We start from the raw sequence: 13576 nt of genomic DNA on the forward strand, positions 1-13576 counted from the left end.
CAATCCCATGGGAGAAGAGTCAGAAACAGGGACCACTAAAGCCACAACATCTGGACAGAAAAGAGAAGTGAAATGTCAACACGACGGTAATTGTCCCTCAAGCTTCAAAATGGACAGCGTCTTGTGACATACTTCCAAGAACAAACTGTCAATGTTGGTCTAACTGTACAAACAAAAAGAGGGAATTTTATTTGTTTTGTGTGCTTGTGTGTGTTTCTGCGGATGCTGAACTCTCACAAAGGTAACGTGACTCTCAGATACAGCTGCAGGCCACTTGAGTAAGAGCTTTCGATATATGAAGTTAGAACAGTCAGCAGGGAACAAGGTTTGAAACTTAACGTTGCCTTGCATTTCCGGAAATATGAATGCCGACATATACAAATTATATTTGGTGAATCATCAAAATGAACTCCCATTCTAAGTATTTTAAAACAATCATGCCGAGAAGGAATTTAGACCACACTATAGTAAAGTTCAAAAGTCCACAGAAGGTTAACTCTGTGGGTAACTAAAGGTAGAACAAAAACAACATTCTGACATTGATTACACTGACAAGCCTCACAAAAAATTCAAACATAAAAACTAAATTATAATTTTTTACTTCCAGCCTGACCACAAACTATTGAGCTCATGCTGTGATTTGTGAAAATGAATGAAAAAAAATCTAATTTATTCATCAATTATAATTAGCAATATAACAAATTCTCTTTACTGGGAAAAATAAACTGAGTGTGCATAAACAAATATTTTTCTTCAGACATAAATTTAACTATGTGGCTCACGCTTTCATTACAGTTATCTACTTTAACTGTGGTTAATGAGTTACTTGCTTTATCCTTCAGACATTATGTGCCACAGGGTCAGTTTTTGCTTTGTATGCTTTTGACTTAGTTGTGGGCTGAGAAACTATTTGTGTTCACATAATTTTGAAATTAGAATACAAGTGTGACAATTTCCTTTTGATGACAGTTACATAATATCGCCACATCAAGGCCTACATTAATTTAACACTTTGGGTCAAATGTGTTAATCATCTGCTTAAGTTAATGACCATTTGCTCATACAGTCATATTTAACCACAAATGGTGACTACATCATTTATCTAAAAATTACATTTCAATCCAAAACTTGAAACTTTGGGAAACTTGTGTGTCCAAAACAATAGAAACGCTTCCATTTGTGTGACATGTTGAGGCTCAGACACTAAACTATGTTCATTTTCAAATCTAGCCAACACAGGGATTAAGGAGTGACACCAAGAATGAGCCTCAAGTGCAGTCAAACGGGAAATACAAGAGTTACTCATAAGACGCGTGACTATGGTGTGGATATTTACAGTTCTGTACAACAATTCTTGTTTTACTGTTATGTGAATGTTTACATGAATCCTGTCTCGATCTGTAACTATTAAAAATAATCTCATCATGCTGTGATTACAGTACATGACTATTTTCACACATTAATTGCTTGACATTATTGAAATAGAGCTGAGCACTCTTTAAATTACATATTTATCCCCCCACCTCCCCACCTCAAGGAAGTGTAAGACAACGCTCGTTTTAAGAGACCCGCAGATGAAGTGCCGGAAGCTTGCAAAACACTGAGACCTTTATGCATTCCAGTGGCACAAAGCCAGTTGCGCGCACTGTAATGTGAACAAAATGACTGTGAATACCCTGTGGCCTGGCCTACAACTTAAAGACACTGGCCACACAATAAAAATGGTGTTCAACCAGTAACTTTCGACACAAGAAAAAAAGGCAGAGGGGGAAAAATGCTTTTCATATGCAACAAGCCAACATTTTGGAGCGTCTCACCTGCACCAGGTGTATGATGTAAAAAAAAAAAAATGGATTTTTTTTTTTTTTATTGAATCGATTCGAGAATCGCGCGATGTAGTATCGCGATATATCGCCGAATCGTTTTTTTTTAACGCCCCTATCCCCATTGTACATTTTCTGCTCTTAAAGAAATTAATAATAAAAAACTACAACAGCTTTTGGGTTACTGCAATCACTAGTATTCAACATGTGTGCAGGGCATAGACAGAGCCAGGCATTGTAATAAGCTCAGGACAGGTGGCCTAGTAATCAGGTGCGACACTGTCGCCATGCTTTATACACCGAACGGAAACTTAACGTGTGCTTTCATTGATTGGCACAAATCCATATAAAAAAAAATCACTTCTCAAAGTCAAATGAGGTTGTGCGAACTCTTACCTTGCAGTTGTTTAAACCTTCCTTCCAGGATATTTGAGTATTGCACCTGATTAACAAATGCTGCAGGAGACAAGCAGGGCTCCTTGTTTCTATGGTCCCATTCCATGGCCTTGTCTATAGATTTCCCTCCAAAATATTCCTCTTAGACGCAGTATGAATGTGGTCTCTCCAGCATATCACAGCAAAAGGAAAATCTTCCCACTTTAAGACTTCATCAAATCCTTTCAACGGCTTTACAGAAGATCAACCTTTTGGATATCCAGTACGTCAATTTCCTCTAAATCCTCACGTGTTGAAGAAGTAAGGCAAAAAGATGAGGTCAAAAGTTGGAATCCTCTACCTTGTCCAATGAAAACGCAACTTTCAAAAAATATACAAAACTGAAGAACAATATGGTCTCTGTTTTACCTCGTGTGAATCATTTCACCACACTATAAAAATAGATTCAAATCTCTTCTAGTTCCAGCAAAAGAACACTGAAATATTCCTCCCAACAAATTCTTCTTCTTCACATTTGTTGGAGCGGTGCACTGTAGAAAAGGCTAACAGGCTGTGGTCGGATTGCTGTGTAAACAAAGCCTGCTGTGCCCTCCTCGTCTCATTTGCATTAAGGTGTGCTAAGGGAGGAGCTTCGAAAGAATGGTGGACAGAAGAGGGGAAGGGGGAGGTGTGGAGCTGGACTAAACCATTACGAGCGCTTTGCACGGTGTATCCGGAGGCAGATTACTCACAGCCACCTTAAGTCCATGGAGCAAAGGGGCGTGGCCTGCCAAGAAGGCACAGACACTAAAGTGTCATCCGGTATCTCGCTGTACGCTTCCTTCCCTCCTTCCTCGATCAATTTCAAAGACAACATTTATTCTTCCTTTTTTGTGTTCCTCTGGACAATGTTGCGATACATGATAAAACACTTGAGACAAGAAGGAAGTTGTTGAGGGGTCTCGACGACACAGCAAGCCCTTTCTCGTCCTAATATTGAATTATGTCTTTCTTTCAGGAAGCCTATTAGCAGGGTTTGAAGTGGAAGGTTATCTTTCTAAAACAATTACAGAACAAGCTTTATCTTGTTTGATGTTTTGCGAGATAATAACAAATATAGAAATAGTACATTGTGTGTCTCTGTGCCTCTCATTTTCACAACTGTCATTTATTGGAAATCTTATAATGTACAATTATTACGCTGATTTAGAATGGTGATACTGTCAGAAAAAAACGAGGAACGATGCGTCTACATGTGCAGAGAATTACACACACGTCTATAATAAAGGGCATGAGGATTTAGGATCACGACCTTTTTTCATTTAGTGGCCTTTGGTCTGGTTAGGGGGCAGAGTTCAAAGGGACTGTTTATTTTTGTTTGTTTGTTTTATCCTTTATGTCCTGATGAGCAAGGAGCATCTGGTTTGGTCTCATTAGGGAATGAACTTCCCTGGGTCTTATGTGACTGTGTTTATGGTGAGGTGGAGAGGGGCTAGGACTAATGAGATCCAACGAGAATGTGCTTCTTCTTGATAGAAGCAATGAACAAAGAAAAGAGAAAGCACTAGCAAGAGATGAGAACTGAAAAAATATAGAAGTATCGGTAATAATTCATGATAGCAATGGTCTAGTGAATGGACACACACTGTGGGGAGTAAGCAATGAGAGCGGATAGATGTATTTATGACAAACTTCAAAGAAGAGAGCGACTTCTGTACAGTCCGGAACAGCATAAAAACTATTATACAAAGGAAAGGATCCAACAATAATACAGGTATGAATGACTCAAAACTGTGTACACAGGATTCAGGTCTTGTAAGTTGTAAAAGGTGGGCGGGACCTTGGCCCAGGGGGAAATATTTACTGCAGCATGTCAAAGAATGTGTACATCAAGCCGGTACTTGTCCAAGTGCGATTGTATCGCAAGTATTCTTGCTGGAGCACACACTTTTTAGGTGTCATTCAGGCAGGTGACAAAAAGCTGAGGAGAACCTCCCTCTAGCTTCCTTTAATAATATGACAGCTATGATTAATGCCTTGGCATAAAGACAGATGGCGTTGTCATGAGATTGATGTGTTTTATGGGCTAGGAGGAAAGGAATTTCCTTGTATTTGTACAATAACATCAAAAGTCCTATTTTTACACATTCGTGAACATCTGCACTCAGATATTCACCTGAACCTTTGAGTTTGAGTGAAGTTGTAATTGTGGCTGTTCCTGCCTCTTGCTCCCCTCTACTGGGTTTTCCTCAATACTGCACGTTGTGAACAACTAGGAAGGCAAACGCGTGTTCACAGATACATGGTAAGCAGCCTAGACAACATAAATATGTAGGGATGTTCGATATCACCTTTTTTTTTCCAGACTAATGTCAGTGCAATTACACAACTCTTCAGTAGTCACCGATACCAGTTGGGGATGTAACAATAACGACGATATTGCAAAACTAAAATTGCCAGGATATTGCCATTGTCATGTTACGATCTTAAAAGCTACTTTTCACCCGTTTCAGCCGAACACAGTATTATAAACTACATATACCATGATAGCGGATTACATTATTCATCGTTTGTCGACGGGGAAAGGGAGTGCGCACGTGGCTGGCAAACTGCGGTGATTACTAATCATCCTTTTGGAGGCACTGAGTGCAGCAGGTGAGGGCAAAAAAAAGCCTAGCAGCCCGCCAGCCTTATAAAGCACTGGGGGAAACCCTGACTAGTACTTCTGAAACATAAAAAAAAAACAAAAAACACATGACATCATTTTAAAGAAAGACCTGTCCTATATATCCAATTTCCCTTCAAAGTGCATGGATTTTTTGGGACAATTTTCTATTCTTCTCTTTTCTAATTTCTAGTTCCTGATCTTAAAAACGGCCAAAGAGGTACCGATATCTTGAAATAAGGATGGATGAGGAGCAGTGTGTGAGAGATGTACGCACATTCACCAAGCTTGAAAAAGCTTAAATTAAGCAGATATGGTTGTGTTCAGCATCTCACAGCCTTCCTTTAAAATGCATTTTTAGCCAACCAAAAATGATTATGTGCTTCTCAAACAATGATTTCAAGGTTGGTTTCAGCGAACAGACATTTTGTATGTTATCACTTTTGAGACTCCACACTGGAAGAAGATGCAAATAGTCTGTTGTTACCACCTCATTATTTCTCTGTATTATTGTGCAGTGTATTGGAAGTGCAGGCCTCTATCTAGCATGGCCCTCTTTCGTATCTATTTCTGTCTCGCCCTATAATGACAAAATTGCATCTCTTGGGCCACAAGGAATTGTGTTAGTACCCAACTAGAGAGCCTAATTAGATTTGTTCTGATTATTATTAGTCTTTGATATTTTCTTTTACTGTCATTTTTGTAGTAACCTTTCTAACTTCCAATACCAAACATTAGTCATAGGGCTGTGTAAGGGTAAAAATGAAGTTTCACGTTCAGATGACAATGTTGTGTCTGTGCACATTCAAATGAAAAAGCAACTACCGTAATAGTATTCATGCCAGGTCAGTCTCATGTAAACAAATCGCCCAAGAGATTTTATTTTTTTTTTTAAATCTACCTCCAGTTAAAAATTACCTTATTAAAACTAACTTCACTCTCACATCTTAAGGTCTCTCAAAGCTGTTTATCTAAAGTGAGGCTGAACCCACCTAATTGTTGAAGCAAATCATTACGGACAACACTTTAGCCATGCTCAGAGCCAGATTTCAAATACAGCCTGAGTGATCCAATCACAAGTGGACAGCTCTGACTGAAGGTACACAATGGATCACATAATTGCTAGTCGGAGTGAAAGCAAATGTGGATGATAAAAGGTCATCTAATCAGCAACCAAATCAGAGACCATTAGTTAAAGATGGATTGCATGCTATCTCCAGACTGTGGTGGCTACAAAGATAAGGGCAAGACTCAGGATGTGACCAGACCAGTGTTTGAAGACTGAATCCTATCTGCATCTTGAAAAAATGTATGCAACCCAAAAAGCCCTTCTTGAAAAATTTCCCCAAAGTGACTAACAGACCAAATTCAGATTCATTAAATTGCATACCTGCAAGTGCTTTGATGCGCGAGCGCTCAAAGAGGCGCGCGGAACTATTTTCGTTGTCCCATTCGGTCTCGGCCGCCAGGTCCCAGCGGTTGTTGATGTCATTGTACTGCTGCTGGATCTCCAAGCTGTCAAAGTCTGTGGGCGAGATGGTGCTCATGGTGTCCAGGCGTCCAGGCAAGAGGAAAATTCATCCACCCTAAAGTCAGAAAAGACAAAATCAGTGCACAGTGGGGAGGTGGGGGATATTGTATAAAAAGCTGACAGCTGCACAGCTTTATATTCCTCATCTGATAGGAGCTTTCACTGTACAACTAGCTGCCAGAGCTTATGTAATGAGATATTGGGTATTTGATTTTGAGTCAGAAGCTAGTGTGTCTTTATGATTAATCAAAATTGCACCATATTTATTTACTTGTTAACTCTTTTCATAACATGCTATTTGTTCCAACAACAACTTGAACACAGTTTAATTGATAAAGGCAGCAACATTGCCACTATTTCAAATTAACGTGTCAGTACAGACAAACAGAAAATAAGTATGAACACACAAATGCCACCCTTGGAAATCTGCAAAGGATTAAACACCACTATTTAAGAGCATTGGCCAGATTAATGTCCACGACAAGGCAATTCACTAATAACAGTTTTGCTGTGACTGCAGTGTGTAGATAGTTATTGCCAAAAACCTCTAACTACAATGCAAATCACGATACAGGTGTATAATACGTATCGCGATACATGTGAATCCTGTTACATGTCTTACACAGTGATACATATACTGAGATTTTACATTAATCCGAAACAACATGTTCCCGTATTTTTTTTTGTTTTTTTGTAGCACAACCAAAAATCAAAGATTCTCTAACAAAGCAGTAATCTCACAAGCCAGATTGATAATTGTGATTCACTCAAGAGAGTTCTTCACATTATCAATCTTCTGGGACTTCACTCGACAGATCCGTTTAGGAGGAGGGACTTGCTGCACAATACTCTAAGCTGATTGGACGATGCTTCACCTTTGCATGTTTGTTTTGACCAATCAAGGCAACGGATGAAAATGTCGTCTTCCGTCTCATCTTTATGGCGCAAATATCTTTACGAGATAAAAAATGCACTAAACGCCTCTCACTGTTCAAATTCAACAAGGAAACGGTGAGTAATTCTGAAAGAACAGAATTAATTGCAGCATCCATTCGTTTGTTAGGTTTGTTTGTTTCCCCTCGCCATCGGCGCTTAGTGGTTTTGTCCCGCCCTAAACAACGCCTGATTGGTCCGACCTAAAAAAGGTCGGCTGCAAACATATCAGCGGGAGTGGTAAAAGATGTATTCTCCGGAGTTTGTGAACTCACAAATACCGTGAGAATTCAGCTTGCTGGCAAGATTATCAAAGCAGGACTTTCCAAATGGAAAATGATGGTCCATTATCCTTTGGTTTGTTTTCTAGCAAAGGATGAGGTATAGAAACAGAAGCCCACTATGACTATGAAATATATATCAGAAACATTTTTCTTTATACCACCTATCTACTTGGCCCCAGTTACAGATAGGCCAGAAAAACACCATTGACCCCCTTCCCCCCAACCCACTGCATTATTAAGCATGTCAGGAATAAAAGCAGACTGCATTCGACACTGAAAGTAAACCTAAAAGCTACTAAGTCAAGTAAAAATCAGACACAGATTCTAGTTAGATATATAAAAAAAAAAATCAAACAAAAGCTTGAAAATCTTATTAGCAGGAGATTAAGGAGTGGCTGGGAATAGGAACTAAAGGCAGGGATTAGTGAAGAAGACAGAACACTGCCTCCACATTACCCCCCTCAACATTTCACATCACATTCAACTGACTATCCGGTCGACGGCAAATGTGCTAAGGAGCTGAAAACTAAACTTCATTAATCACAATTCACTACTGCCCCCCAAACGCTGGACTAGCATCCATTATGTATTTCAATATTGTTCCAAAGCAGTACTTTCAAGCCTGCATAAGAATTTACCTATATGTCAGAAGCTGAAAAGAAACACATAAAATATGATAAGACAGACCAAGTCCATGGACATGCGTGTGGTTAAAAGGTGGGTGGGGGCTGAAAGGGCAATGAGGTGAAGGGAGTCTGGTAGAGAGGCGTGGCAATCCTGTTCTGGTACCAACTTGTGAAGGGTCGTTGTTCAATGTCTACGTTAATCTCTCCTCAATGGATCAGACAAACAATCCCCCTGACCTACTATGATACGACCTATTGCTCATCCTCCTACACACCCCACACACACAGTGAAACCACACACTAACTGGGATGACCTACTACACTTACCACCACCGCCACAATCACACTGCCTGGAAAAGCCACACATTCGATCCACCCACTCAGCATGAACTCATATACTGCACTGGAGTGTATTAGGATTTGGCACAATGTGGCTCGGCTCAGCACTTTGAATCACACAAGAAGAAGAAGATAGTAACAACTACATCGGTTGTTATGAGTAACCAGGCAGGATCCTCTTGAGGACAATATTTCCAAAATAACCTTCTGGAGGTATCAGATGCACAGCCTGGAGCTAGTCCACAACAATACAGCTTTTTTACGTTAAGACCAGAAAAGGAATGGACAGACAGACAGATGTTGAATATAAAAAGGGGGGCATTAAAGGGTTCCAAAAAAGAAAATCCCCTTGAGGCATAATCCACAAATTAAAACTAAATAAATGACACAAATCAATGTGCCTTTGTAATTTGCAGCTAAAAACAAAAATGAATGACATATATTGAGCAATTATTGTTGTCTTATTTTATTTTTAACACAGCCGACGCACTTAGTGAGGCTAGGGCGCTCCGACCTAGGGGAAGTGGGCCATCCGGCGGTGCCCCGGGGGGGCTAAACCTCATCCTCTGACCTGACAGACGCGTGTCAGCCTATTGTGCAGCGGCGCAAGCTCATCGCCGCCGAACAGAGCCAGCGGCGTGACGGGCAGCGCCACCATTCTTTCCGTCTCCCCTCTTTGTCACCCCTCCTTCGCGTCCCCATCTCTGTGAACCCATTCTCCTCACCCAGCTGGACTGTTTGTCAATGTGGCCATGTTAAACAGGAGCGGGGTAAATGAGAAATTGAGTCCAGAATCAGTCGCCTGCAGGGAATTACATGGTCTGTGTGTGTTAGCCAGCCACACAGCCACTCGCCAAAAGTGGAGTACAGTATTGTAGACACAAATGCAAAATACATTACAAAAGAGGCCTGTCAGGTTCTTTAGTGAAAAAAGTGGGCAGCAGATAATATAATAATTGGAAGAGTATAGAATGAAAATTCTTTGGTTATCACACTGGTGTGCTTGTTGCAACCAAAGCAATTGCATTAGAAATGTCACCAGTCACCGCTTGTGTTACCCAATATCAGGTCAGCCTGGTCACATAAATGGTACATTCTGCAAAATTTTCTTTCCCATCCTAGCAACCAGTCATAAGAACGGGTTTCAAAAGATACTTTTGGTCCAAAAGCAACAATTCAGAGCACCTGAAGAATATCATATCTACCGTTATAGGGTCACATTTTGAAATTCAATTGCACTTTCAGCACTTTCCATCTGTGCTGTGTATGTCTTACGTGTTAACAGCGTGTGTGTTTACATTCTAAAATAACTGCTGAATCAATTAACCTGCCAACTGTATAAAGTGATCGTTGATTAATTGTGAAGCAATTGAACCAAAACGGGAGTAGTTCACTACTTGGGCCCTGTTCACGCGGAAGCAAAACAGTCTTCGTTACTCAAACGAATCTTGTACAGACAGACATGCAAGAGTCCAAAAAAAGACGCTGAGGACGTTTTAACGGCTGTAATACATATAGGCCAAGTCTGGAGTGGCGCTTTAGCACTGCCACAGGGAGTTAACGGAAAGCGTAGAAGAAAAAACAGTAAAGAAGACGAACCAATGATCTGAATAGCCGATATGCAAAGACTTTTAAGCTACGAGGCCGCCATATTACTCCTCCCAAGAAATGTTTCTCGGCATACGATCCTATCACAGGATCCTATACATTTACAGTATCGAAATTAGAGAACATTTAGTAGAATCAACACTAGTCTAGGAACTGAGCGATAAAAGAAAAGGGGATCTTCAAAGTAGTTTAAACAGTAGTCTGCTCGCGAGATGGGAGGAGTAAGATGGCTGCCCTGTCGCTTCAACAGCTTGCACAGGCGTATAATCCAGTTATTTATACACAGATCCGTGAGACGAATACAGGAGAAGTGAAAATGCCGGGTGATTCAAGTACAACATCACTCAAAACATTTTCATGTAAAAGCATAAGCAAGCTAAGGATGCTGCGCAAAACGACGACGACACAGCTATCCGCTATTGTTTTTGACAGACCGGCGGTTCATGCGCAGACACACGAGAATTACATCATCACTGGAGGAGCCCGGTTCCAAAAGTGATCGGTTTCAAGCGAAATTTGTGCGGATACATAGCAACAGACTTTCGTGTGGACGGGGCCTTAGTTTGATTGATTCAGTCTCAACTAGTTTTTGGTTTATGAACATGACATCAGCTAAGAGAAGATGAGCTACATCAATGGTATGGCTCCTTTAGTCAGCAATCTTCTCCTCAATAAAATCCCAATCTCAAAAGTTCCACGCAACCTATTCATAATAACTGGTGCTTCTTTGATTAATAGGCAGTGTGGACATGATAAATTCCCATCATTTATTCAACATAAAAGCACTCTAGTTTTTAGTGCGGAAGGCTAATGGTTTGATCTGCAACTCCAACACAACTGAATGCAGCTAAACTTCATGTCATTGGAATGAACTGAGGGTACACAGAGAGTTTAAATACACATTTACTCTCACTAGACACACAATAAAAGTATCCCTAAAACTAAAAAGCCTGTGCCAACAAACGGCCCCATGCAATGAAGGAGTCAGCAGAGAGCTGCGACAGTTGTTCGGGCTTTTCCTGTTTGTAGCGACGAAGCAGCCAGCGGCATGTAAGCATCAGAGGCCCCTCCACAGGCTGTTGATCCCAGTCTAAATGCATTGCTGAATAGGACAGCAGGCTCTTTTGTTGACCTGTAGCATCACATTCATCAAACAGCCAAGCCACCGTGCCCTCCGCACGCAGACACAGACATGTCACTTTGATTCAGCAAACCAGCTTTGTTTACAGAATAAAGGAAAACATCATTAGTTTCTCTTGTGCATCAGTGAAATCATGCGGCACAAAAAGGAAATGTGACAAAAGTGTCACTGCAAGGCAAATGATCATTTTTCCAAACCTATTCTGCTCAAAACCAAATTAAGAATGTACTGACTCACACTATGTCTGAAAAGATTCAGCACTTCACTAAACATGAATTGCTTCCACTTCATCCAAACCGGTCTGACTAAGGGGTCCGCATGTCGCAAAGGTTAGTTTCGAGTAATTGACAGACAAAAAAGATGTCAATTTTGAGATTTCTACAAAAACACCCTTCTTGAGGTCTATTTTTATTTCCCAGCAGCTCAAAAGTTAAAATTGTAGTCAGTGTATAAATAAGTGACTAGTAGACAATGTGCAACAGCTAGTGTGTTTTTAGCAGACTTGTCAGAAAAAATGCACATGGCAGGTGGGATGAAATTAAAATCAAATAAGAGCAGTTGAGCACTGTTAAACTTTCAGATGAAAAGATGATCATCATAATTGGTCCTTCCAAAGCCAGCCTTGTAAATACTGTACAGTATGTTGAAGTGTTGATGTGTTGCTTATGTATTACATTGAGAGAGAAAAAAATGACTGTGATGAACCATCAAACAGTATTTCAACAGTTCCTAAAGTTAGAATATCTTTTTGTTATAGACCTTTGAAATGTGTAGTGCCAACATTGAAACATGTTTTTCTCAGATTTAGGGATTTCAACCAAGCAACATTTGAAATTGCTGACTATAACTTTGTCAATATTTGAGTTACCTACGCGTTAAAGGGAATTAATTGTAGAATTATAACATATGAATCTCAATTTTCATTTTTTTGACTAATGAGGAACATTTAGCCAGAGCCTGTCGTCACATACGACAACAATAAACATTCACTTCAAGTACAACATTATTCAGTGTAGTCACATTGAATTTTTTTAAAGGGCGTACACACTAGCTTTCTTAACATAATAATAGCATTGGAAACAAATGTGACTAAACCATGCATGCAAGTTATTTCCATACAAGAGGTTACCTCTCTCGTCTTGACGGATAATAAACAAAGCATTTTCTTTACTTTTTTGTTTCCTCTTTGTCGAGCGCCTGCCAAATGCCTGTTTAGTGACACGTTAAATTAATGTCTCATTTGTTATTTAATATTGATGTTATGGCAACACATTGAAGGAGGAGTGGGTCCTGAAAAGGAACCAAATTTCTTATTAGGATCTATAGCTGGAAAGGTCAAGGAAACCCTGCTTTGTGGGGACCCAAGAGTTGGCCATGAATTATTCATTACTAGAATAATTTGTTGTATACACCATTTTTGGACACATATCCAGAGGGCTACTGTAAATTATTTACTACAGTACATGTGGCCATCTACCAACATACAACTAATCCTGCCTTCAGACAATTCCCTCAATAGCATTGATTTACTGTACTGGGAAGAAATGTTGACATGTGGCCCTCTAGTGGCATTGTTCCATTCTTGAAAAGGGGCACGATAGGAAATTTTGTAAAATCATAATTCAACAACTTGGGTGAACTCAACCTATGAAAGGATAACTGTGATGAATTGAACTGACATAGAGTATCAGAAGGTGTCAGGAGTACATTTAGTTGAACTAGCATCCATAGCTGGGCAGCACATCAGCTGGGACAGGCTGTAGCTATTCGGCACCCTAACGCGGACAAGCGGTATAGAAATAGATGTATGGAAAGTTTCCATATCTGATGCTAGGTTAGGGGCCAGAGAGGTCTGAATACCAATCAATCATGCAATGAATGTAAAATTACCACACAATGTTATGGCAATCCCTGTACGCAGTGACTAACTGCCTTTACTACAATGATACACAGAAGTCATTGTGCAATCTTAGTATGAAATAAAAATGATCAGTCACATTCTGTAACATGACTTATAAGGAAAAGAGACAAAGCAATTAAAATATAACCACAGAAACATAAGTTTTCTATTCCCACCATAGTTGGCTGCATCAAAGCATAGTTGGCTACATCAAAGGATAGACAAGCTGTAATCTGTGTATGGGGAGCTGTATTGACAACCACGATCATACAATATTAAAAAGAATTCCCAGAGGTGGAGACCATAATGGTCTGGGCAAGAAAAGCAATTAAAAGTTGTCAATATGCGTAT

General features: G+C 40.0%; 1 protein-coding gene across 7 annotated transcripts in view; it reads right to left on the reverse strand.

The window, feature by feature from the left end:
• Positions 1–13576, reverse strand: part of sptbn2 (spectrin, beta, non-erythrocytic 2) — a 37280-nt gene that overhangs the window by 22283 nt on the left and 1421 nt on the right. For 5 of the 7 annotated variants that reach the window (XM_077504247.1, XM_077504246.1, XM_077504248.1 and 2 more), the window contains one exon: positions 6254–6449. In XM_077504247.1, coding sequence (XP_077360373.1) covers positions 6254–6410 — 157 coding nt within the window. In that variant the 5' untranslated portion in view covers positions 6411–6449. Of the gene's footprint in view, positions 1–2219; positions 2789–6253; positions 6450–13576 lie in introns of those variants that run through there. The other 2 variants (XM_077504251.1, XM_077504249.1) reach the window with 1 other exon arrangement.

Source organism: Festucalex cinctus, chromosome 18 (assembly GCF_051991245.1).
Source record: "Festucalex cinctus isolate MCC-2025b chromosome 18, RoL_Fcin_1.0, whole genome shotgun sequence".
Lineage (NCBI taxonomy): Eukaryota > Metazoa > Chordata > Actinopteri > Syngnathiformes > Syngnathidae > Festucalex > Festucalex cinctus.